Here is a 27517-nt window from a genome sequence, read left to right as displayed (position 1 = left end):
GCGGTGGTGGCGCATGCCTTTAATCCCAGCACTCAGGAGGCAGAGCCAGGCGGATCTCTGTGAGTTCGAGGCCAGCCTGGGCTACCAAGTGAGTTCCAGGAAAGGCGCAAAGCTACACAGAGAAACCCTGTCTCGAAAAACAAAACAAAACAAAACAAAACAAAACAAACAAACAAAAAAAGATGTAAGTCAAATTGTAGGGGTGCTCTGGTCCTCCATCCCCCTGCATACAGTCTCTTCCTCCGTGTGTTCCTGCAGACTGTGGCGGGGTTCTGCCCTTATCATTTGTTTGTTTGTTTTATATGTCTGTGTTCCACTCAGTAATGTGTTTCCCCTTAAGCATAAGAATCCTGTCTTCATTATAACACTCACTCCGTGAGTCGGTATGTGACCGCGTTAGGATTAAATCAAAGCGTCATGACAGGAACCATTTGATAAGCGCTGTGTGAAGAGATTTGCATGTATTCATTCACACAGCTCTCAAAACCTTCCATGGTGTTTTCCTTTATAATTCTCACTTTATAGATGAGAAAAACCAAGGCTTAGAGAGGTCCCTTTGCTTTGTCTGAAGCCACACTATGAAATGGTGGAGCTAGGGTGCACACTTGTGTCCCGTCCTGTGTCTCCCCCCCCCCCCCCCGTCTCCCCCTCCCCCCAAGAGTGGGTTTCTCTGTGTAACAGCTCTGGCTGTCCTGGAACTTGCTCTGTAGTCTCAGGCTGGCCTCAAATTCTCAGAGAGCTGCCTGCTTCTATCTCCCGAGCACCTGGATTAAAGGAGTGTGCCACCACCTCCGGGTCACACTTGTGTTCTTAATCATTCACCTTGCACGTGTGTAACAATAGTGATATGGATGAACTGGTAAGTGCTTACACTCTGCCTGACTCAGAGCATGCATTTGTTGGATTGATTATAATTTTAGGCGTCTCAAAAGTATCAGACTATGGGCATATGACATATTCTTGCCATTTTATTTCAAAACAACTCTGAATTCCCTTTGCCTTTCTGACTTCTGGATACAGAAGACAAAGTCCTCAGAGTTGTAATTCAGAATTTGCTCAAGGAGTTAGAACTAGGAAGATACTTTTTTTTTTTTTTTTTTTTTTTTTTTTTTTTTTTAAAGATACACAGATTGCCTTATCTCTGAAAGAATCTAAAGGATTTAGGAATATGCTCCTTATGAACAATTGTTTGTAAAATGATTGCTTTTCAATGCTAGACAAGTGAGAACACAGATAAGCCTGAGCAGAAATGAAGAATCTTCAAAAAATGATTCCCAGCATCACAGGCCATGGCTGGACAAGCTGAAGAGCAAGAAACAAGTGAGTATCATTTCCACAGGGAGTCCCCTCACGGGCACACTCTCTAGGGAGGTCCTGCCGGTGGCCATGCCCACAAATTCAAATCGTGACTGTTATACAGTAAGAGCTCAACAAATGTTCTAGAAGAAAGTGAGGGGAAAATTCAGTTGCGCTAGCCTACTCCACTAGAATTAAAGACAGAGGTTGAAACAAGACAGTGACCAGTGAGGAAATATACTGTGGTTCCTGCCATCTTGGGTTGGGAGACCGCGGCTTGGGGAGGGTGGAGAACATGGACATAAGCTTAGGGCCCAGGGAAGGACAGAGGTGTGTGTGTGTGTGTGTGTGTGTGTGTGTGTGTGTGTGTGTGTGTGTGTGTTTCTCTTCTTAAAAGCGAAGAATCACTAAAGACAAATGAAACTGTTTCAGGGTAAGTCATCGTTTAAGAATCACAGCATCCGAAACTCCCAAGCTGTGCCGTCAAGAGAGCTTGTGATTTCAGAGTCACAGAATGACAAGTGCGTTCCTGGCCCCCAGTGCTGTGTGGCAGTCATGCTGTTTACAGCCCTTGTCTCTGGCTGCTTCTGCCTGAGTGCATTGGTGGAGCTGGACGGTAGATGTGAGATGGAGGCAGATGCACGTGTCCTGTTTTTGTTTGTTTGTTTGGTACAAACGACTACAGTAATAATGGTTTTTACAGTCCAACAGAGGCGGGGCGCAACCCTCAAAACGCAAGCCGCTGCCTCCCCTCCCGCTCTCAGAGCTTGCTGAAGAGAGGATCCAGGTCAAGGCTCTCTATGATTTCCTGCCCCGGGAGCCCTGTAATTTGGCACTGAAGAGAGCAGAGGAATACCTGATATTGGAGAGGTGTGATCCTCACTGGTGGAAGGCCAGAGACCGTCTGGGGTAAGACGAGTCCTCATCACTGTTTTCCCAACCTTCGAAGACTTCAGGACATAAAAAGGAGAACCTGCGTGGTAGTTCATAGTCTCCACGGGCGTAACTCTTCCCTCTGTGTGGGATAAAACAGTCTCCACACTCCCATTTGTAAGAGAACAGCAGAATACAGTGACTTGTGGCAGATGACTGAAACCAGAAACACCTGCCTCCACCTGCCCGGCTGTCCCCATGCTACCACGTGACCCTGTGTGTCCCGGGGATGGAGACCTAAGGTTTTACTTGGGATAATAAACAAGGACAGGGGAGATAACTCACTCCATGAAGTGCTTCTCTCACAGAGGTGGGGGCCAGAGTCTGAATCCCTAGAACATACAGAAAAGTCTAGTGAGCCTGGTGGTCCTCCTGTAACGCCAGCACTAGAGAGAGGCCAAGAGAAGGAACTCCGGGAGTTAGCTGGCTAGTAGGCTAGCAGACCCGAGAAACTCACACCATTGAGAGATTCTGCCTCAGTACGTAAGGTAGAAATCTATCAAGGAAGACTTACAATGATCAGTTGAGCTCAAAGTGACTAAGCTAAAAGTAGAAACTGCCAAGGTATTGGGTCCATTATTTTTAATTTCTACGATGTATATACATTTTAGTTTGGCCCCCCCCTCCGTTATGAGCAATGTTGTAACTCAACTCTTGAGCATGGTCTTGGAATTCAAGTAAAACTATTCATGTGAGGTCGGGCTCACGTAGAGAAGTTCCTAATTCACGACCAAGGGTCATCCTGCCCTAGATGTGGAAGCAGCTAGAACACTTGTCAGCGCGGAGGCCAGGGTTTTTCTTTCTCTTGTCCTTTTACCTCCACTTTGACCAAAAGACAACGGAGGTGCATTATTGACAAACTGAGAGCGAGCTGAAGAACAAGGCTTGAAATGTGATAACTTTTATGTACATGGAATCTACGAACCACACCACATATTTCAACACGTGAGCATAGCTCATTGAAAATGATCACTAAGTGGACAGTGGTGTCATGTGCAGGCTGTGTGTGAGAGGGTTCAGTAAAGAAACTGCCGATGTGACCGCTCCGTGATGTGGTTAAGGTGTTTATTGTAGATACGAGAGACAGAGCAGAGAGGAAAAAGAAGCAGACGGGAGATGGCCAGGGCTAGGGAAGCGGGAAAGAATACTGGAGATGGCAAGCAGGAGAGGGGGGAGGGGATATATCATCGTTAGAGAGTAAGAAAAAAAAAAGAGTAAGTAGATAGCGATAAATAGATGATAGATAGATAGATAGATAGATAGATAGATAGATAGATAGATAGATAGATACATAGATACATAGATAGATACATAGATAGACAGACAGACAGACAGACAGACAGTATAGTGAGAATAGCAGGGGTGACAGGTTTCTGGGAGGCGGGAATCCTGGGGAACTAAGAAGGGGTAGGATGCTAGTGTGGACCCTGAAATGTGTAACAGGTACTTGTGATACCGAGGGAGCCTGGAGGCAGGCATGGGCTTCGATAGCAACCACAGGTAGCCACTTCGGCCAGGGGTAAGGGAAAGGACCCCTTTGGACAGGTGGGAACTGGTTTCATAAATCCCTGAAGAATGCTGGCTTTTATCTGACCACCAGAAACCCTCCCGTAGTGCAGGCTGCGTGGGGACTAGACTCAATTTTGGACGAGTCAGTTAGCATGCCCTTTTCGGGGGGGGGGGGCAGAAATAGAGTATGCTGTGGACCTGACAGCAGCAAAGCAGAAGTTTGTCAGTGTTTTATAAACTCTGTACATTTTACTATGAAATAAAAAGCAATGGCTTTTTTTTTTTTTTTTTTAAGTCTGAGGCATTCCAATAGTCCACCTTTGGTGAGGCCAGTTGCACAGTGCCCAACTTGCCAATGTCCTTTCTACTGAACAATACGCTTGGAGTCTAAACTCAGAACTGCATCTACTTTCCCTTTAAAATACATATTGGAGCTGGGCAGGGTGGCACCTGCCTGCAGCCCTAGCACTCTCGAGGTGACACAGAATTTGAGGTTAGCCGAGCTACGTGGTGAGATTATTTCAAAGAAAAGGGGGGTGGTGGTGTTTAGAGAGGTGGCTCAGGAGTTAGGAGCGCTGGCTGCTCTTCCAGAGGACTGGGGTTCAATTCCCAGCACCCACATGGCAGCTCACAACTGTCTGTAATTCTAGTTCCAGGAGACCTGACACCTTCACATCAATCCACATTACATTAAATTAAATTATTTTAAAAAAGAAAGAGAGAAAAAAAGAGAGAAAGAAAGAAAGAGAGAAGAAGAAAATAGCCTGGCGGTGGTGGCACACGCCTTTAATCCCAGCACTCGGGAGGCAGAGGCAGGCGGATCTCTGTCAGTTCGAGGCCAGCCTGGGCTACCAAGTGAGTTCCAGGAAAGGCGCAAAGCTACACAGAGAAACCCTGTCTCGAAAAACCAAAAAAAAAAAAAAAAAAAAAAAAAAAAGAAAATAGAGTCTTAAAATCTCTTTAAATAGTTTATAAGTCAGAGATTTTTTGAGTTGGAAATGAAAAACATCTTTATTCTTTTAACAGTTTAAGAGTAAAATGCTTTTGATTTCCCTCTACATCTTTGGGATTTAAGTAATTACAGTCATGGTAACGTTACAAACCTGTCTCTCATCTTGAGTTTTCTTTTGTTTTGTGTTGTAGGAATGAAGGCTTAATCCCAAGCAACTATGTGACCGAAAACCGACTCACCAATTTGGAAATCTATGAGTAAGTGTCCCTACCAAGCCTGTGCTATGATTAACCTCTGAAAATCAGGGACCTGCTGGGAACTTTGAGGTATGGACAGTTTTCAGGTTTGAAAAAGAAAAAGAAAGTAACACATTCGATAGCCTTAGCAATGAAGAGACCTCTGATTCTTCTCACGGTTGCTTCTGAAAATCCTTCTTAAGCTTATATTCATTTTGTTTGGCACGGCCCTGCTTTATAAACACCGACATATGTATTGTACTGCATATCCTACATGGAACATTTACTTTTCAAAATGACAGGTCGTAAGTCTGACAGTCTGCAGGGGTCAGTTTTAGATGTTGCTCTTGTTTTGATACTCTTTAGAAATATCTGAGGATCAGAGGTAGGCTAATGATATAGTTTGCAAGAAACTTAAGTATACTTATCAAATTCATGCTTCAAAAGTCTTCCTCTTCTTTTGGTAACAAATACCGCTTTGGAATAGGGAGATCTGAGCAATGACTTTGTAGATCCTCCCTCTTCAGGTGAAAAAGTAAGGCTGAAAGATTAAGTTATAGGTACAAAGTATAGGACCTGGGACTAGTCCTATATGGTTTATAAAGTAATGTTCTCACTTTGAATTTGTTGTACCCACGTCGCCAGAAGCCCCGTGCCCCCAGCAAGACCACCACCGAGCTGTTACCCAGTGCAAAACACACAGGGGTTTATTGAGTACAAGCAAGTCTGGGCTTGCTCCACGTCCAACACTCGACACAGCGGGTGTAGGAGGATGGCCCTGAGCTCTCAAAATGAGGGGTTTTTTAAGGGAAAAACTGCAAGCTGGGTGGTGCAAGCCTTTGTGCCGTATGTACCATATGTCATATGATTGGGTGAGGGTGTGTAACCTTTGAATTTACTGGTTGGGGGTTACAGTTATCATTTGGGGGCAGGCCTGGACAAGTCCCAGGCTGTGTCCCTGAGCTGCCATGGAGGCTGGCTGGCCTCACAGTTCACATTGACCCATGCACATAGCTCTAAGTTGGTGAGGGGTCCCAGACAGTAAACACCTGACTGAACCTTGAGCAGTCAGAGTACGTGCAGAAAGGGAGCTACTGCAAGGACTACGTCATAGCCCTCCCAGAACCTGCTGGCTTAAGTCTCAGGAAACAGAAATTGAGGCCTGATCACTGAAAGAAGACTGAGCAGCCTGTTATGGAGTCTGCTTGGTCCTTTCAAATTCATGCCCCCTCCTCCCTTGGATACTTACCTTACAATTAGCATACGTTTCCAACAGGGGGTCGTATGTGGTACGAGTAGTGGTATCAAGTATTTCTTGAGACCAGACATCGAATACAATGGAAGAAGCTTCCTCAGCCTTGCTAGTGCTTTAAACAAGATTCAGTACACCTTTCTCTGAAATAACTCCAATTCTGAAAGTTTTGGTGAATAATACAGGCCTTCTTGGAGCACAGATGAGGGGTCACAGGGCATGTGGCACATCTAACGCGGCTTTCTCAGACCCCCAGACTGCTCTGTTGGCTCCCGCTTCCTCCTTCCCATCATGCCCTTCAGCTCCGTCACAAAAGGTCCTCCTCACTCTTTGCTGCCTCAAATGTTCTTTCTGTTGATCTGACCCTTCCAGTCTCCAGTCTCCACCTCCTTCAGGGACTGAACCACCTCCCTTAGAAAACAGTTTCCCATCCACTTATGGTCACTCAAGTCTGCCCCAAGGGGTCTCACTGCTCCCTGTGCTGAGGCTGACCAACAGAACAAGTCTGGCTTAGAAGGGAATGCATATGAAAATCAACCCAGAATAATTAGAAAAAGTAGGGCCTTTTTTTTTTTTTTTTTTGTATTGTTGTTCAAGTTCAGATTTTCCGGAAGCTCAAAGGAGACCTGTGCGACAGTGCCTACCAGCCTGGTGGCTACTGAGTGAACTCTCACTATGGTACTTTCATTTCTTGCAGTCATAGCTCATTTGCTCATTGTCTCCTCGGTTGAGACTAAGCGGAGCCTCTGGTTTAAGGTTGTTTGCATTGTAGATTGGAACAGCTCTTAGGTTAGACACACACCTTTACTTCCAGCACTCGGGAGGCAGAGGCAGGTGGATCTCTGTGAGCTTGAAGCCAGCCTGGTCTCCAGAGTGAGTTACAAGCTAGCCAGGGCTACACAGAAAAACCCTGTCTCGAGTCCCCTTGCCCCCACAAACAAACCAAAACAAAACAGAATTTCCATTTAATGTCTTTGGGCTCTGTTTTACATGAATTTGAAAATCGTGCCTTTTAATGATTCAAATCTTAGGACTACTCACTAAATTTTATTTCTTTTTGAACAGGTGCATTAAAATATTAAATATAATAGTTATCCTAACTAGTCACTAGAACTTGTTGATCCCTTAGTATGTGCTCTACACTTTTGTGATGACTGTACAAGAGAATTGTTGTAGGTGGAGGTACTGAGTGCAGGAGCAGCTGAGTCCAAATCCTAGCATAATCGCTGTAGAGTTTTGATTCTGGACAACGCTGCCTATTGTTGCTGAATGCTCCAAAAAGTGGGGACACTACCGCATATGGTACATAGTAAACATTCAAGACAGTCTAGTGATTATTGTTAGTTCTCTGAACAATGAAGATAATGGGGAGGTCCTTTTCAGTTTGGCCCACCCTGTATAGTTTTACAGGTGATTAGCTTGCCTTAGTTACTGTAGCACCTGGATCCCTTTACGAGTTCAATCCATTTATGTACACCAGGCATGTATCTGATATTAGCAGCTTTGAGCCCTGGGGATATAATTTAGAAGACATAGAGCCTTCCCTGCCTTAATGGGTCTTATAGTTAATAGAGAAAAGAGACATTAAACAATCCTAGATTTAAAAACAAATAGATAACTCTAAATTATAGTGCTAAATTGTAGTTCTAAAAGAGTAATGTGGGAATCACAGGAGAAAACGGGGAAGTGATGGACGTAGGTGGAGGAGTTAGGTTAGGGAAGACGTCTATAAGAACATGACCTGAGCTCGCAAAGTGGTAGGAAGCAGTTTGAAAGGCGATGGGGGACTTCTGTTATTCCAGAGGGACGCTGGTGTATAGGAAGATTGAAGGACACTTTGGTTTTCAACACACCCTCAAATTATCAACAGTCCATTGTACTAACACAGTTTTCAGGAAGCTTTCAAATTCAACAGGCCAATCTTAATAAATTATTTATAAATTTAAATAAATAAGAAGAATCACTGTAATTCAAATTCTACTGACTAAACGTACTCAAATATTTAGTCCTATTTATAAGCCCAGTTAATTAGATGTCCTGAAATATCTGACTTGAATTAACAAACTGGGTATATTCAGTTACGGTTTAAGTACTTCACGTGACTGGCTGAGCAAATTTACAGGTGTATTAAGTCCCATGTAAATCCTTTAAATGATGCTGGAGAGTTAAATGTTTAAATGATGTGGTAAGTTAAGTTCTCCTAAGTGCAAATATTTATAAATTAGTCAAATTCTCTTCAAATAATGTTTAAAATTAACTATACATTTGAAATCACTAAAAGCAGAATACACTATATCTTCTTAAAATTATAAACATTCAAAAGAGCAAATATGTTGATAATCCAAACTTTACCTGGGAGGTGAACTCGATTTATCTTTTTTTTTCCTCTGAACTGAATCCTTGATATTCTCAGGGCTATATAGTCACCTACTAAGGGCAGCAAATTCACTTTCTCAGATGTAATGGGGTTTCTGGATCAAAAATTGAAGACCACACTAGTGCTACCTATTACTTAGAATTCTAGGAGGGGGTCTATGGCCATACTACACTGAATACACCCAATCTTGCCAGAATGCTAAGGTGTGTGTGTGTGTGTGTGTGTGTGTGTGTGTGTGTGTGTGTAAAACACAAAGGCTTATATAACTAACACACAACAGGCTGTTTCTACTGCATTGTGTCTTCATATGCTGGATTACTTTCTAATGTCCAACTCTTATTTCACACTATTTAGTATTAGTTTAGTATAAGGTGTCTAGATATGGGAGATACAGTCTGTGGTAGTTTTAATTATCAACTCCATGCAATCTTTGATCACCTGGGAAGACAGTCTCAATGAGAGGTTGACTAAATCAAGTCCCCCTGTGGGCACATCTATGGGGGATTGTTTCGATTCCTTTAGCTGAGTGGGAAGACCCCTTCCTCCCCCATTGGGGCTGGCACCATTTCTTAGGCAGGGGATCCTTACCTGTATAGGATTAGGTGACTGTTTGAGTGGTATATTAGTCAGAATTCTTTGGAGGAACAGAACCTAGAGAATGAATTTCCTATTTGTGTTCTATTAAGAGGATTTATGAGAATGGCTTGCAGGATGTGGTCCAGCTAGTCCACCAACAGTTGTCTACCAATGGAAGGTCCAAGCATCAAGTAGTTGTTCAGTCTGTGAAGCTGGATATCTCAGCTGGTCTTCATGACATGCCGGAATCCCGAAGAAGTAGGCTCTAATACCAGTGAAGGAATGGACTTGAGGGCAAGCAGGCAAAGGGGCTTCCTTCTTCCATGGCTGCCAGCAGAAGGTGTGGCTCAGTTTAGACGTGGGTCTTCCCACCTCAGAGATCCAGATTAGACGTGAGTCTTCCCACTTAAAAAGATTTACTTAAGGGGGAAAACATCCCTTACAGGTGTGCCCAACCATTTGGGGTTTTCCAGATGTAGTCAAGTTGACAAGCAACAACAGAACGGCCATCGCCACAAATCTAGTTGCATGGAGTTTTCATTTGTAAATTCACTACAGTTAAGTGACTTTTATTGAAAATCCCAAGTAGTTCTGGAAACGAACAACAGAGCGGAGAAAGCAACAGAGTTCTGGTGTGCAGCATGAATTCCTTCCCCTCTCTCCTGTCACAGAGCTCTGGTGTGCAGCACGAATTCCTTCCCCTCTCTCCTGTCACAGAGCTCTGGTGTGCAGCATGAATTCCTTCCCCTCTCTCCTGTCTGTGGATGTACTGCGACCAGCAACATCTGGTTCCTGCTGTCCCAGCTTCCTGGTAACCTGCCGTTCTGAGCCCATATAAGCTCAGCAGTGGAAAATGAAACCAAGACATAGTGTCACCTCGTTTTGTAAAAGCCCTTCTAACTTTTAGCATATGATTGAAATGGATTCAATGCTGAACCACTGCTCCCAATCTCACGTCACTCTCATTGAACGTCTTCGTGACTTAGAAAGGGAAGAGTCCCTCAAGGACCCTGACTTTGTCACAGACTTCTACCTGGCTCTGGGGTAACCACTTTGAAGTCATTCTTAGGATATCTCCACATGGATGCTTTTCAAATTCATGTTTAAGCAGAATGAATGCATTCACTTTCGTTATTTGTCACTATGATAAACAGATGTAAAACACTAAAATTATCACCAACACCATAGCAGGTGGAAAATGTTATTTAAGAATGCAATTTCTATGGACTTCTCTCAGTGTGAGTGTCCTTTTACAGTCTTGGCCTTTAACAGTCCACTTATTTTAGTGAATGCTCATCACTATTCTCTTTTAACATGCAGATTTTATACCTTAACCAGTGGTGACCTTTCCATGTTAGCGCCCGTGTCTTCACGGCTGCCTCATTTCTTCTGAAGGGATTTCTTCTTTCTGTGAGAAGTCTCCGACCCACGTTGAAATTCCTCCCATTCATGTGAAGTCCCAGCTGATGTTCACTGTCCCTCTCCCCGCACACCCTGAGTGGCCAGTTTCTCTGTCTCATCCACTGTCATCCCCTCCTGCTGCCTGTGGTTCATCTTTTCTATGGTTTCTTTTTCAGTCGGATGACATCAGGGGTTTAGGTAGCTGACCATCTAGATTTCGAGTCAGTTTCTCATCACCAGGTGTTAGGGGAAGTCCACATACCGAGAGACTCCGTCCTTTTATGGCGTTCGGTTAGCCACCTCTGGCCTATCCGTGGTGACTCAGCTCGTGCTCAATATTGCCCTCTTTCTCTCTACCAAACAGTATTTCCAGTAATACTCCATTATGTTTAAAGCTCTTTGTAAATGTGTTGTTTTGAAGTTGAAAGTTTCTCGACCTTTCTGTCTTTGTTTTCTGACCGTCTTTCTCTCTTTTCTGTACATTTTGAGATTACTGCTTAAGGATGGTCACATCGAACTACATGTTTATCTCATAATATTATTTAATTATGCCTACTGTGTGTGGTTCTGATGGTCTATGACATGCTGAATTCAGAGAAAGCAGGGTTTGAAGGTAGAAGGATGTTTGCTGGTATACGGAAGGAAAGAATCCCAGTGTGGCTCAGTGGCACAGGGGAGACTGTGGTCAGAGAAGCAGGAGAGAGTGTTGGAGTCAGGATCACTGCTTGGCTGGCCCTGTCCATCAACTCTGCTAAGTACTAACTATACTGGGGGAGGGGAGACTGTCTTAAGGAGAATTAGATAAATCAGGATGAATTTCACTTTGGGAAGTGACCTAACACTTCTAAAAACATGCAAATAGGAACTTCCTGAGAAGTTGGAAATGGCTATATTTTAGTTTACTCACAGAACTAAGCATGTGTTAAAGATACTTCTTTTTTAAAAATAATTTATTTTTGTTTTATGTGCATTGGTGTAAGGGTATCAGATTCCCTAGAACAGCAATTACAGACTATTGTAAACTGCCATGTGGGTGATGAGAATTGAACCTGGGTCCTCTGGAAGAGCAGCCAGAGTGCTCTTAACCACTGAGCCATCTTTCCAGTCCCTGAAGATAACTTCTTAATTTCATATTTTTCATGGGATTTTACAAGATGTTAAATCATGCAAAATTATATGTAAGTACTGTGTGGGCAAGAAGGATGACGTGGGCTATGGTAGAATGAACTATATAATGGCTTGAAATGAGAAAAAAATGTATTGAGTTTGGTAAATTGGCGACATAATAGGACATTGTTATTTATCTGAATTTAAGCTATAGCTTTCTAAAGTAAATTCTAAAGACTTTAAGATGAAGAAAAATTAACATGAAGTTAAAAATGTGTTCTTTGTTACTTTTCCAGATGGTACCATAAGAACATTACTAGAAACCAGACGGAACGCCTGTTGAGGCAAGAGGTAATTCAGTGTGTCCAGAAAAAGCCTGTGAATATTTCTAGTAATCCCGAGAAATCTATTATGAAGATTATAGCCATTCAAAAGGTGTCTTCATATGCTTTCTATTCTTAAAATACCATTACACACTCATTCCCACTGTACATTTTTCTAAGTCAAAAATCAGGCATATTTGCATAAGATCACCTTTTCATGGATTGCCATCGTAATCTCAGAAACACATTTCTCTTGAAATGATTTCAGCGTCAGACTCTGTCATTCAATGGGCCTTCTCTCAGTGGAGTCTGCATCCGAGTTACCCCTAGGACAGTGGTTCTCAACCTTCCTAATGCTGCGACCCTTTACCACGGCTCCTCATGTTGTGGTGACGCCCCAACCATAAAATTATTTGCATTGCTACTTAGTAGCTGTAATTGTGCTGCTGTTATGAATTGTAATGTGAATATCTGTGTTTTCTGATGGTCTTAGGCGGCCCCTGCGAAAGGGTCATTAGACCCACAGGGGTCGTGACCCACAGATGGAGAACATTGCCATATGACCTCTGTGCAACAGAGCCCCTAACCTTGTGACCTCTGCTTATACCCTTGAAAAACACAGATACAGAGAATTATGCGGTGCTAGTTTCTTTAGTCTTTTTGGAGCCAAGGGGAGAGTTGGTGGTTAAAGTATTAAACTCAGATCAAAACTACCCATTTAGGTCAAACCAAGACAAAACAGCGTAGGGTCTAAGTTTCCAACTGTCAGTGCCTAGTAACTGTGAGGAAATGAGGAGTCAAACCCAGAACCTGGTGAGGAGGTGTTGTGTCACTCTGCGGTGACCTCAGGTGTGGAGGGACTCTAGAAATGTGAATGAGAATCAGTTTTGTAAATAAAAAAAATCCACGTCAGCAATGGCCCAGGATGCAGAGAAGAGCCACTGTGGAATAGCACACGTGGAAGATGGGGCACCAAGACTTGGCCTCAGGTGTGGGTGTGGGTGGAACCTAGACAGGCTTAGCTCTGCTTGCTGCAGAAAGCTGGTGAGGTCAAGAGCTCCACCCTGGAGAGTTAAGGGGAGGAGAGCTGGAAGCAGATTCCCCATAAGCAAGATGATATAGGCCACATGATCCAAATCACAGGACTGTGTGTGTCCAGCACAAGAGATTCTGTAATGGGAAGATCTCATCTTGCTGAAGACAGTAGAGAAAACAGTTATCGAACAGCCCACGTGCTTGCCACACTGATGAAATATTAAAAATTTAGCCCTGATTTTTTCCCAGTTTTTTTTTTTTGCTTTCCTGTGTTTGAGATAGCACCTCAGGTAGCCCAGGCTGGCCCCCAACTCACTACTGACTGAGAATAATCTTTAATTTGTGGTATTCCTTCCTCCTATTCCCAAATTGGAATTACAGGCATATGCCACTATGCTCAGCTACCCTGACATTTCTAAAGGGTTCACACAGTTGAAACCCAGTCCATCATTTCCTCCCTGACTTCACCAAAGGCAGTCAGAAAAGACAGATGTGTTCTCATTTTTCCCATCTATTTATATTTTATCATCTATATGTGCACATGAATAATTTCACCACTTGACATAAAGATCACATATATTGATATTTGACTTATTTTTGAGACAAAGTCTCACTGGGTAGCCCAGGTTGGTCTCAAACTTGAGGCAATCCTCCTGCCTCAACCTCCCAGGTACTGGAATAATATGTATGAGTCACCATACAAGACTTTGGATTTTTATAAGCATATTATGTTTTAAAAATTCATTCATATGTGTACACGTAGAACCACCATATTATTTAATATTTCATTATATGCACATATAAAATTTATCCAATATTCATAAACATTCAAATTGTTTCCAGCTTCTTACTGTTTGGAACACTGGAGTGATATACTTCCTTGTAAAAATCAACTTGCATGCACATACACACACACTGAATGCAATATTCCTAGGTATTTTCAAGACTTGATTCAGAAAGCTTTGACTGGTTGTGATTGCTTGAATGAGAATGGTCTCCATAGGTTTATATACTTGAATGCTTGGTCCCCAGTTGGTGGAACTTGTTGGGAAGGGTCAGGAGGTGTGGCCTTGTTGGAGAAAGTTTATCATGGGGACAGGGCGTGCTTTGGTATTCAAAAACCCATACCATGTACCCCTCCTAGGGTCTTTCCCTGTTAGCTAGCCTCTCTGGAGCTCTGGGTTGCAGTCTGGCCATCCCTTCCCTCACATCTAGTATCCACTTATGAGTAAGTACATACTATGTTTGTCCTTCTGAGTCTGGGTTACCTCACTCAGGATGATATTTTCTAGTTCCATTCATTTGCCTGAAACTTTCATGATATCATTGTTTTTACTGCTGAATAGTACTCTACTGTGTATATGTGCCACATTGATGGGAGGACGTGCATAAATGACAGGTTACACTGGTGGAAGCCCATGAACTCTAGACTAGTGGCTGTGGAGCCCCCATGGGACTGGACTAGGCCCTCTGGATACGGAAGATGCTTTGTTTAGTTTGAACTGTTTGGGGGGCATCCAGACAGGGGTATCAGGATCCATCCCTGGGACATGGGCAGGCTTTTGGGAGCCCAGTGCCTGTGGTGTGACACCTTGCACAGCCTTGGTGCAGTGGCAAGGGGCTTGGACCTGCCTAGGCTCAGTGAGCCAGCCTCTCCTGACTCCCCATGGGAGACCTCGATTTGGGGGTTGTGGGGATGTGGGGTGGCTTGGGAGGGAGGGATGGCGGTGGGAGGAGATGGGATCTGTGGGTGGTATGTTGAGTGAGTAGAAAATTCCTTAATAAAGAAAAATGAAAAGAAAAAAAAAGAAAAAAACAAAACAAAACAAACAAGCAAACAAAAGCCCACACCAATCCCAGTTAGCTCTTTCTCTTTCTGCCTCATGCTTGTGGTTGAGATGTAAGCTCTCAGCTATTGCTCCAGCACCAAGCCTGCCTGCCTGCTGCCCTCTTCCCCACCAGGATGGCCAAGGACTCCAGCCCTTGGCAACTATGTGTCCCAAATTAAATGGTTTCTCTCAGAAGTTGCCTTGGTCATGGTGTTTTGTCATGGAAATATAAAAGTTAGATACTAGCTTACACATTTATTTATTAAAAATTTCATCCAACTATACAATGTATTTTGACCAGATTCACTTCCCCTTCTTCCAACTCCTTCCAGATATCGCCTCACATCTCCCTTCCAACTTCATATCCTAAAAACAAAACAAAACAAAACAAAACAAAAAAAAACCCTGCTAAGTAAAATCGCCCATACACGCACAGGGGTAAGGCAATCCACTGGAGTGTGCTCCACCTGCCAGGGGCCTCATCCCTAACGAGAACTGACTCTCCTACTACCTGCCATCAACTGTCAATAGCTCCTTAGCCGGGGTGGGAGCCACGTGGCCCTGCTCCATCTCTGCTGAAATGCTGACTGGATTCGTCTCATACAGGCTTCTGCAGGCAACCACAGCTGCTGTGAGTTCATGAACACAGAAGTCCTGGCAAGTCCAGAAGACACTTTTTGGCACCTCCTCCTCCCCTTCCATGGGCTCCTACAGTCTTTCTGTCCCCTATTACGCAGCGTTCCCTAACTCTCGTGGGGGGAGGGGCTGTGATACAGCTATCTTACTTACCCCTGGGCATGCTGCCAACCCATGCTTTCTGTACTTGGATCAGTTGCCTCTGTACTGCCATCCACTATACAAAGATAAAGACTAAGAACTGCATTAATCTATGAGTATAGAGATATGAATTTAGAGGGCAGTTTGATACGACATTCATTTAGCAAAATAATAATGGTGTGCTCAACCCTAGGATTTATGAGCCCCCTAGCCACAGATTCTTGGCCAGATTTACATAACCAGGCATAAGTTTCCTCCTGAACAAGGGATGTAGCTAGAGTTTTTCTGCCTGGCCCACGGTCAGGACAAATCTCTCTAACCCACCAGTCCTGCAGCCGCTCAGACTCAACCGAGTAAACACACAGAGACTTACATTGCTTACAAACTGTATGGCCATGGCAGGCTTCTTGCTATCTAATTCTTCTATCTTAAATTAACCCATTTCTATTAGTCTATAAGTTGCCATGTGGCTTGTGGCTTACCGGTACCTTAACATCTTCTCATGGCAGCGGCTGGCAGCATCTCTCTGACTCAGCCTTCCACTTCCCAGGATTCTTCTCTACTTGTCCCGCCTATACTTCCTGCCTGGCTACTGGCCAATCAGTGTTTTATTAACCAATCAGAGCAACACATTTGACATCCAGAACATCCCACAGCAAAGGGACCTTAAATCCAGTCAGAAAGCAGTTGGTTATCCCCATCACGTTCATATCACTGTTGTACTCAAGGGAACAGCTTTGTAGGCCTATCATTATTTTAGCACCTAGGGACCACAGCTAGTAAGACTATTGATTTTTCTTCCCCAGCAACCCCATCATACCTTCCATGTACCAAGGAAGCTAGCCAGCAGGGAGGAAGCGTCTAGGTCAGTACCAGCTTGATTACTCTGAGTTCTGTGACCAAAGTGTGCAGTGTCTTCAACAAGAGGGTCTTACCATCAAGTTCTGGCAGGCCAACAAGAACAGGGAGAATAGCCTGTAATGTTTTGGGGGGGTCCTCTGGGACCCCTTTGATTAGCAATTTAGTTAGTAGAGAGGTGGTATCCCATACTTGAAACTGGGCCTTTAATTGGCAGCCTATAGCTTCTGGGGAAATCATTATCCCTCCCATATAAAGTAATTGCATTTAAACTAGCACACACACACACACACACACACACACACACACACACACACGACAGAAACAGAGAGAAACAGAGATAGAGAGATGTGCATACATGGAAATTTTTTAAGTAGTAGGTTTCTATATGACTTTTTCCCTTATTATTAAGAAAATGTCTGTTCATTTTTCTCTATGACTTTCCCAAATATTCTCAGTGTTAATTATTCCCCCTCCTACTCCTCAGATTCCTTTCTCTTCTCTCCCCTCTTAAGCCTCCCCTCTATATTATTCCTCTACCCCCTTCATATCACTTTTGACGAAATCCAACATCATTTCACGACAAGAATCCTGGGAGTGGGGATGAAGGGACTACATCTCAACATAATATATGATAAACCTATGGCTACCATCAAAATGGAGGAAAACTCAAAACGTGTCCACTAAGATCAGAAATAAGACAAGGTGTTTTTTTTTTTTTGTGTGTGTGTGTGTGTGTATGTGTGTGTGCGCGCGTGCGTGCTGATATATAGAATCATCCTTGACTGTCCTCTATGTTATATACTAAGGCAGGGTTCCTCACATAAACCCAGAATTTTCTGGTTTGTCTAGTCAAGTTAGGCAGATTTTTTCAGGAATTCCCTGTTTCTGCCTACCAAGTGTTGGGATTACTGGCAGGCAGCCACATGTGCCTGACATTTATATGGGTGCTAGGGGTCCAAACTCGGATCCCCATGCTTACGCAGTAAGTGCTTTATACACTGAACCGTCATCTATCTCCTCGGTCCCCTATTTATACTCTTCTACACACCACTTTTTTCCTTCCTACTGAGTCTTCCAACATCAGTACACAAGAGTGTCTTTCATTCACTTTATATCTGCACATCGTTCTCTGCTTTAGATGTACCACTGTCCTAGATAGGGTTTCTATTGCTGTGAAGAGTATCATGACCAAGGCAACTCTTATAAGGGAAAACATTTAATTGGGGCTGGCTTACGGTTCGGAGGTTTAGTCCATTATCATCATGGCAGGTGATGTACAGGCAGACATGGTGCTGGAGAAGGAGCTGAGAGTTCTACATCTTGATCCACAGGCAGCAGAAGGAGTCTGTGACACTGGCCGTAGCTTGAGCATAGGAGACCTCAAAGCCCACCCCCACAAGGCCACACCTCCCAATAGTGCCATTCCCTATGGGGATCATTTTCTTTCAAACCACCACAATCATAATTTGTAAATCAATAGTTCGTTATGGAAACTAAGTGAGATGTATTCTCTTTTGCTATTAAGACATTGTTGCCTTCAATTCTCTTTGCACACACATCTTTTTCCATTTATATGAGTCTTTTTGTAGAATAAATCCCCAGATGGAAATCTGAGGCCAAAGGGAATGTGCATTTCTAACTTCCATAGACCTCAAAGTGCCCTTTGCAGAAATGGTGAGGGGTCTAGATACCCACCAGAAATAGAAGAGCATCTGTTTCCCACAGCCTTTCCAGGCAGTGTATCATGTGAAACAGCTGGATCCTTCCTCTGGTGCTTCATCTCATTGGGAACTTGATTCACATTCTCTTAGCCTGGAGATGTTAAGCATTTTTCATACATTACATTTTATGTGTTTGATTTTCTTTTTGTAACTGTTCATATTCCCTGCATGGTTTTCCACTAGGTTTTTGATGTCTTTCTCAGAATCTATGGACTCTATAGCTAAGGAAACTAACCCTTTGTGGTATGTGGCAATAGTTCCTCTAGGTTTTCAATTGTCTGTCTGTTTTCTGGCACGAACTAGGTATTTGAATTTTATGTGTTTGAATTTATCAAAGTTTTTGTAAAGGTTGACAAACTGTACCAAAGCAGAATTGCCCTCCCTACTCCAAGGTTACAAGAAAATACTCCCCATGTTTCTTGAGGATGATAGTGTTTTTATTTTGTAAACTTCTACTTTGGATTCTTTCATAATGTTTCCTCTTGCAATGAGTACAGGGAAGATTACTTATTCCCTATGAGCTTACCAAGTATCTTTCTATTCTGCATTCATTTGGTTGCTACATATGTAATGATAAAAATTTTTATTTTGGATTTTCTCTGTATTTTTTACATGTCTTTGTTGGCCAGCCTGTCTGTTCACAAACTGTTTTAAATATGGAGGTTTTCTCTGGTGTCCTTAGCTTTCCTTACACTCAAGATCACAATGACACACCCAAAACAAACCTTCCCACGGTTGCTCTGAATGTACAGATGCCATTAGGGAAAACTCTAGGCACTTTGAGTCAATGGGCTATGATGCATGTGGGTTCTGATGCTACTGGATTCCACTTATTAACATTTTCTGTAATATTTGTGGTAAAATGAGGCCACTTAGTGGTCTTTCTTTTTGCACAGCCCAGACTGGGTTGATGTTACTGATCTGAACATGACCTTACACACTTATATTTTGAAGTTTATCTTTTGTTCCTTTGCTCTGGAATTGTTCAATCTCTATACTGTTTTTCCCTTTCAAGTTTAGTATTTTCTAGTATGTGCTTATGGTGCTTTCTACTGCCATGTTTTAAGAATTGTACCTATTGTTCTAATTCATAGATCCATTAGGATTTTTATTCATATTGGATTCAATCTTGATAAGTTGTTTGTTAATTATACATTGCATTTAAGTTTTAAAATGTGCCACAGATAGGCAAATGAAGTCTTTCTTTCTTTCTTTCTTTCTTTCTTTCTTTCTTTCTTTTTACAGATCATTGATTTTTTTCATCTTGTGGAATAATTTTTGATACTTTTCACAATTAGTTGCTGACTAGGTTAATTAGCTTATCTGTTATTTTTCCTGAACAACCAGATTTTGAACTTAATTACTGATTGTATCATATTTTCACCTTTATAACTTGTTATCTTCTACTTTGATCTTTATTAATTTTTTTCTTCTACTTTATCTGGTGTGCTGGCTAGTTTTATGTCAACTTGACACAAGTTAAAGTCATCTGACAGGAGGGAAACTCAATTTACAAAATGCCTCTGTAAGATCTGGCTGTAGGCAAGCCTGTAGGACATTTTTTATTGATGGGGAAGGGCCTACCTCATTGTGCATGGTGCTATCCCTGAGCTGGTGGCCCTAGGTTCTATAAGAAGGCAGACTGAGCAAGCCATGAGGAGCAAGCCAGTAAGCAGCACTCCTCCATGGCCTCTACATTAGCCCCTGTCTCCAGGTTCCCACTCAGTTTGAGTTTTTGCCTTGGTTTCCCTCAATGGGATGTGACTTGAGATAAAACTTTTACTTACCAATGTATTATTCATTACAGCAGTAACAACCCTAACTAAGACACCTGGGTTTATTTTATAACCCTTATTCTTACTTGTTGAATTAGATATGCTTGCTTATTTCTCTCTCTCTCTCTCTCTCTCTCTCTCTCTCTCTCTCTCTCTCTCTCTCTCTCTCTCTCTCTCTCTCCCTACCTCTCTCCCTCTCCCTCTCTCTGTCTACTGATTGTTCCAGTTTCCTTTCTGTTGCTATGACAAAATACTCTGACTAAGCACAACTTGGGGAAGGAAGGTTTTATTTCAACTGACAGGTTGCAGTCCGTCATTGAGGGAAGTTGGTGTGATAACTCAAATAAGAACTTGAAGCAGAAACCATGGAGGAATGCTGCTAGCTGGCTTACCTGCAGGGCTTTCTTATACAGCCCAGAATCTCCTGCCCAGGACTCACTTGCTGTTCATATCAATTGAGGCAATCGAGACAATTCCCCATGACACCCACACCCACAGACAATCTTACCTTCACGGGTTCTCAGTAGGGCACTGATGTAAGTAATAAGAGCACAGGTTTATTTCTGAGCACTGTTGGAACTATACAGCAGAGGCTCTCATACACAGTGTTTCCTTGTTATTTTAGATATTTTAATTTTATTTTTATATCTAAAGCAATTGTTTTGTTTTAATTTATTTATATGTATGTGTACGTGTGTGTGTGTGACACAGACACAGACACAGACACACACACACACACACACACACACACACACACCACACACACACAGAGAGAGAGAGAGAGAGAGAGAGAGAGAGAGAGAGAGAGAGAGAGAGTATGCCACATGCCTACAGGTGCCTCTGGAGGCCAGAGGAATGTGTCATATCTAGTGGTGCTGGAGTTACAGGTGGTTGTGAGCCACACAATGTGGGCGTTGGTAACTGAACTTGGGTCCTCTGGAAGAGCAACAAGTGCTGTTAACTGCTGAACTATCTCTCCTCATTTATATTTTAGTTTCCTTGAGTTAGATAAAAGAAAATGTAAAATCTGGAGATGCTCAAGATGCTTGGGGTATTGTACTCGGGGGCTTATTAGAAATTACTAGTTCTGTTGCCTTGTGGTCAGAAAACGCTGTTTGCAGTCTTCCTTCTTTGAATTTTTATAAGCAGAGACCACTCCATGTACAATATTGTTATGTGCATATTCCATATGTTGATATGCATCCCTACTGTAACACACATAGAAAGCATACACGAAAGTTTTCTTTTTATACCTTTGTCATTAACAGCCTATGTTTCCCTTTGGTATATAGTGTAACACTTGTGCATCACAGTAATTCAATAAAAGCTGGATTTTGTCATTTACAATGCCTATAAGAGAGTTTAGTAGGGGACTGAGGCTAATGTCTTTGTGGAAGTATGAAAGAAGACTGTGTTTAGTATCTAAAGTGCACTGTGAGGGGCTCTTCATGCTGTTTGGGTCACCTTGAATCTTCTGTGGCAGCTGTAGGTGGAATTTTCTGCCTAGACTGCTGACCAGCTCTGTCTCGCCAGCCACTCCACAAATAACCACACAGAGACTTATTATTAATTATAAATTCTTAGTCGATAGCTTAGGCTTGTCTCCAGGCAGCTTTTACAGCTTAAATTAACCCATTTCTATTAATTATGTACTTCCCTGAGGCTCGTTTACCTCATCTATGAACTTTCCATGTCTGCCCTCCTTCTTCCCAGCATTCTCTCTGCCTTGAAAATGCTGCCTAGCTATTGACCAGTCAGCTTTTTATTAACAATGAGAGTAACACATCTTGACAGTGTATAGAAGGATTACTCCACAGCAGGCAGCGGTTCTCAACTTGTGGGTTGTGACCCCTTTTTTGGGGGATGTCCCATACCAGATATCCTGCATATAAAATATTTACATTATGATTTGTAACAGTAGAAAAATTACAGTTATGAAGTAGCAATGAAATAATTTTGTGGTTGGGGATCACCACAGTATGAGCAACTGTATTAAAGGGTAGAGCATTAGGAAGGTTGAGAATCACTGGTCTATGGGTTTTGTAAGAGACCCTGTGGCTGTTCTGTCTTCAGGAACAAAAGCACACACAGTAAAGCAGAAATGGTGTATAATAACAGACAAAACAGTCTAGCTGTCGAAATGATTGGAAAGCAGTTTACAGCTTTCTTGGAGTTTCTTCAAAGAGTGTCCACAGGGACCTGGTTCTTAGCTGAGCATTGACAGTGCTACCATGTCCCCTGCTGCTGTTCTTTTCATCCCCCCCCAATCCAACAACAGTGTGAGACTCCCAACAGGATCCCCTGCTGTATTCTTTCTCACGAACTCTAATCTCTTGTCCTACTATATGCCTTTCCAGAAATATTTCCCCCTCCACCCTTCATTCCACTTCTTCTAACATGTAGTCTTGTCAGTCTGTCTCAGAGGGCTTTTTTTCCCTTTAAATATGGATCAGTGATTTTCATCTGTTACCCTAATCAATGCAGTAAAACCCACTAAATGCTAGGCACAAGGTTGTCAAAACGAGGACGTTTCCTGGAAAAAATCAAGGATAATGTTTTAAAATATAGATTATAGATTTCTTACCGTATGATTCCTAAACCTGTAAGAGAGATAAGGTAGCAAAAGCAATCTCATTCTTCAATAAAAAGAATATAGAAGTCACTTTTTTTTATATGTTTCTTATAGGGAATCTATCCAGGTTTGGTTTTTATCACTGATATCTCAGTTTGTTTTTCTAAGAAGGAATACACTTGAATAATGGATGCATTTTATTTTATTTTTTCAGGCTAAAGAAGGTGCATTTATCGTGAGGGATTCGAGACATTTGGGGTCTTATACCATTTCTGTGTTTACAAGAGCTGGAAGGTAAGCATTCCTTTTGTGATTTTGACTACATTAGACATAATCCTTGGGACAGTTTTGCTTTTATGTAGATGCCATCGCATAGGGACTATGAGAAAGGGTTCAGCTTAGGGGGAAGCCTGCTGGCCTAGAAACTGGGACAACTACATGGTTTACATTGTATCTCGGTCATACCTATTACATGACATGTAACATGTAACACGATAAACCTATTACATAGCTTTCTTTCTCTCCCTTTTTCCAACCAACCCTCTCAATTAAGTTAGGTTAGTTGTGGCAGACACTGTTGGCATGTTCCTCAGACCCCTCAGACTCCTCTGGGGGTCAGGTTCTCCCTAGGCTTCCTGTGCCTTTAGCCTAGGGTGTTCCATGACTATGGGAACTTGTGGTGAGGCTAGAGGTACCTGAAAGGCAGAATCGCAGGAACACCCCTCCCTTGGTGAGTGAAGGAGCTGAGGAGTGACTCCCTCGGCTAGTCTGCAGTTTAGGAACGACGCCCTGGCCGCCCAACACAGTTACCCGCTCAGTAGTGTTGTTCCCTCTGCCGACTACCCTCTCCTCCCTCACCTTTCCAATCCCTCTCATCTGTTTAGTCAACATTTAACATTCAAGAAATAGTTATGTGTGCTTCGCGATGAACACCACTCTCTAGGACATGGGGGCTTGTCTTCTAAAGTTAGGTTGACTATGAGGTACCAGTGGGACATGTGAGAGACGTTCCGGGACGATCAGGTCTTTGCGGAGCCCACCTGTTCTCTCGTAGGTGTGCCGAGTGGAGAGGAAGAGAGCAATGAGCATTGGAGTACCATGTCTGAACACACTGAGTTCTAAAGCTGTCTTTTGTTTCTCTAGTAACTGACATTTTATTGATTACAGACCTACACAGTCTTCAATAAAACATTATCAGATTAAAAAGAATGATGCAGGACAATGGTATGTGGCCGAAAAACATCTTTTTCCATCGGTTCCCGAGCTGATCCAGTATCACCAGTACAATGCAGCTGGTGAGTTAGGAGTCAGGTCTGGGGGCCGGTCCCTTGACAGGGAAGGCATGCATGCTCTCAAATGTTCAACAGCAGCAAACCACTGTGGACATCCAGCCGAAGGGCTTGAAATATTATCTTTCTTGGGCAATGGTTGTTTTTATCAATGCGTCTTTTTTTTTTTTTTTCCTAGCCAAGGAGCAAGACTTGAGTTGCAGTATTTTTCTTCTTCTTCTTCTTCTTCTTCTTCTTCTTCTTCTTCTTCTTCTTCTTCTTCTTCTTCTTCTTCTTCTTCTTCTTCTTCTTCTTCTTCTTCTTCTTCTTCTTTAGATTAGAAAGGTGGTGGATGACAGAGGAGCTAAGGGCACTTACTTAAGTGTATATTCTGGAAGGTTAGCTAGGGTTAAATGTAATACAGCTTCAAATCCCTAAATGATGAGGCTCCTTTCCTTTGCTCCCACAAATCTCCTCTCTTGTTTAGATAATTACAATAGGAAATTATCCTTAAGCCTCTCATCCTCCATTCTTTCTAGTTGTGAGAAAATATGAAGTTATATAGACCCGGGCTTTCATAGTTACACTTGGACCTAAATAGACCAGAATATTGACCCCTCTCCCCAGCTATTGCTTGCCCAGCTCTCCTTATACTGGAAAGATCAGGGATCTCAGAAAGTTCTACCACAATTACACATCTCTGGCCTTCAGCCCTCACCCAGTCTGTGCCAGGCCACTTGGAGCCAGAGGCAAGGGCTTTTACTTCAGCATTACAGAGCTTGGAACAGACCCACTGTAACCTACTCTACCTTTTTTTCTCAAGTTTCTTTTGAATATCCCATTCATGAAAAGTTATGTTGACCCAAACCAAAACAAAACAAAGAACTCTTTTAAAAAGAGAATACTTTCTCGTGACACTGGGTTTGCACACCGAGAACAAATCCCAGGACATCTGTCTCCACTTATGGGATGAATCCCGGTGGATTTCCGAGGATCAACAGCTGTTTGGTAAGAGAGAGGTGCAGAGGAGAGGCCTGGAGGCCAAGGATCAGACTGGGGATACAACATGCCCCTGCACACACACACACACACACACACACACACACACACACACACACACACACACACCAGCAGGCCAGCTCTGAGTTTCCTTCCTCAACAGTCCTTTCTCTTTCTCCTTCCTTTAAAGAAACATTTAAGAAAGGGTATTTATGTAGTGAAGTTCCAAAATAACGAAAGGCCAGGATGCGCCAACATTAAGAGGTAGGAATGATAAACTGTTCACCACATAAATACTCTTGGCTAAGTCCAAAATGCTATCAATTTCGTATCCTAAACATGTTCATTTAGATCCCTGTATTTCCCTGGTATCAGGGTTGTCCCGATTAATCATTAGTCCCGGGGGTAATTTCCAGCAGTTTTTTAATGCTTTGTCTCCAAAGCTCATTTCCCTCCCATCTACCTTTATGCTACGCCAGTGACCTAACAAAAATGGAAACATGAAGATTTCACTTTCTTGCTTGAGACTGACCCCCTCCCCCAATCTCTTCCAACCCACCTCTTTCTCCTTCTCTCTGCTGTAAAACACAATGCTCTCTGACAGGGCGTACAAGACCCATCATAACCAGGATAATACAGACTTCTTGAATATAACTGTTTGCCTCTTCCTACCTCCTGCTCTTTGTTCTGGTACCCACCTTCGTGCAATCCCATGTGTTTGGCATTCTTTGTAGGTGCCCCAAGTAGCCTGTGTGCATCTTCATCATCTACATTAGAATGGGCTGTCTCTTTTTGGGGTTCCTCACTGAGGGAGAGTTTCCTGTAGGAGGAAGCATCTCAACTGTCTTTGGATGTGCTTAGGTCTTTGGGATTTACCTGGAAGAGAATCTTGTATATTTTAGACCTTAATACCCCTAGTTTTCTGCTAGCTGAGCTTGCCTCTGCCTCCCAGCCTTTGCACATACTATTTATCTATCTGCCTGGGCTTCTCCCACTGATCATTGTGAATGGCTCTGTGTCAGTCCGTGTCTTCGTTCCTATCCTCTTGTCTGAAAGGCCTTCCTAGCATTTTATCCACGCTGTCCTGTGTTTACTATCTACTTTTTCCAGTGCATATACACACACTGGTTCATTTCCCACCCTTGCTAGAAAGTGTGGTCTGTGAGAGCGGAGGACAACAGCTTCCCATTCAACACCGTCTCCCAACGTCAAGCTAGAACATGATGCAGACTTTCAATGTGCAGCAATCGAAGACACAAATAATGTTTATTGATAAATTGAAACTGATTGTCTGGAATTCTTCATGCTGACCAAGTCAAGTGAAGTCTTGGTCATTCTACCATGCTACCTTCAAACAAAACGAAACAAAACCAAACCAAAGTAGAACAACATCAACAAAAAATCCCACAAAAACCTATTATAAAAAGTGTTCAATTTGATGGCTAAGTGAATTTTTCTAGCACTTTTGGAAACAATTTGATTAAATATCCCATGTTATAAGAGAAAAATTTGAGAGAATACATACAAATTCATGTTCAAGAAAATATATATTTTATAATAATGAGATATCAGAAATATTTTAGGGTCTATTTATCATCATCAGTATGTATAAACTACATGCTTAGTATGAATGGTTGTAATAAAACACTGATATTTTTGTATAATGTATTTAATACTTAAATGTTTCCAATTATTTGAATAGTTTTGCCAAGTTTTTCACTGAAGTGCTAACAATTCATCTGTGTACACTGAGATTTTGCAAGAGAATTTCTGTTAACTTAGAGTCTTCAGATTGTGTACACTGAGTATATATTATGAATGGAATGTTTTCAGATGGAAAATAGAAAACTATAATGTGAGTGGAGCATTGTTCTGCCTCATTATTTAAAGACAGGTACTGTCTTCTAGTATACTTGGTCCTTCCTTCTGTAACTAATAAACCAGTCTTGATATACTCATTTTTCTTTCTCCTTAGGTCTCATGTCCCGTCTCCGCTATCCAGTTGGGCTTCTGGGCAGCTGTCTACCAGCCACAGCTGGTTTTAGCTATGGTAAAGTACATATGTGCTGAAGGAAGATATCCATCCTTCCATCCATCCATCCTTCCATCCATCCATCCATCCATCCATCCATCCATCCATCCAGGACCCACCCCACAGATTCTCTAAATTCTCAGTTCATTTGAAATGTCTGCCTACATATGTTTCTTTAAAAAATTTTAAGTTTCTTACTGGAGATGCTTAAGTAAGCCATCTCCTGGGGCCATTTGAATCCGTAGCCATGTTTAGGTTTTATTTCACATTTCACTACACCTTATGAAGAGCCGTCATCCTTCCCATTTTGATAAATATCGTTCTCCGGATGTTGAGGCTGTTGTTTTCTGGTTACAAGGTTAGCTGGGAAATGATTGCTTTCCAAGAGAACCTATCAAAAAGAGCTGTTGAATGTCTCCACTTCACCTTTGTTCAAATAGAACGAGTACCCTCAGATTCAAATCACCCTCTAGCAAGTGTGATGTACACAAGTCTGTGAGAATAAATGTGAGCCAGGGAATCGTGTTTTCTGACTTGTTGAAAAGTTTGCTCCCTTAAATTTCTCCCATTGGTAGAACTCAGATTATATTTGGTGGGGAAAAAAGAACAATGACATTATATTCGATAAAAATGACTATGCTTCACTCAGGGCCTCAGTTTAAGCAAGTTGGGAAGGGTGACTTCAG

At 42.5% G+C, this 27517-nt stretch overlaps 1 protein-coding gene across 2 annotated transcripts in view; it reads left to right on the top strand.

Annotated features, from left to right (window-relative positions):
* Positions 1-27517, top strand: part of Txk (TXK tyrosine kinase) — a 63921-nt gene that overhangs the window by 17691 nt on the left and 18713 nt on the right. For both annotated transcript variants that reach the window (XM_037209085.1, XM_028864237.2), the window contains exons 3-9: positions 1218-1320; positions 2000-2205; positions 4882-4947; positions 11936-11990; positions 22747-22826; positions 23700-23827; positions 26775-26849. In XM_037209085.1, coding sequence (XP_037064980.1) covers positions 1218-1320; positions 2000-2205; positions 4882-4947; positions 11936-11990; positions 22747-22826; positions 23700-23827; positions 26775-26849 — 713 coding nt within the window. The remainder of the gene's footprint in view (positions 1-1217; positions 1321-1999; positions 2206-4881; positions 4948-11935; positions 11991-22746; positions 22827-23699; positions 23828-26774; positions 26850-27517) is intronic.

The sequence above is a fragment of the Peromyscus leucopus genome, chromosome 10 (assembly GCF_004664715.2).
Source record: "Peromyscus leucopus breed LL Stock chromosome 10, UCI_PerLeu_2.1, whole genome shotgun sequence".
In the NCBI taxonomy this organism is placed as follows: domain Eukaryota; kingdom Metazoa; phylum Chordata; class Mammalia; order Rodentia; family Cricetidae; genus Peromyscus; species Peromyscus leucopus.
Note: the sequence above shows the minus strand (reverse complement) of the source record. Positions and strands in the feature narration are given on the sequence as shown.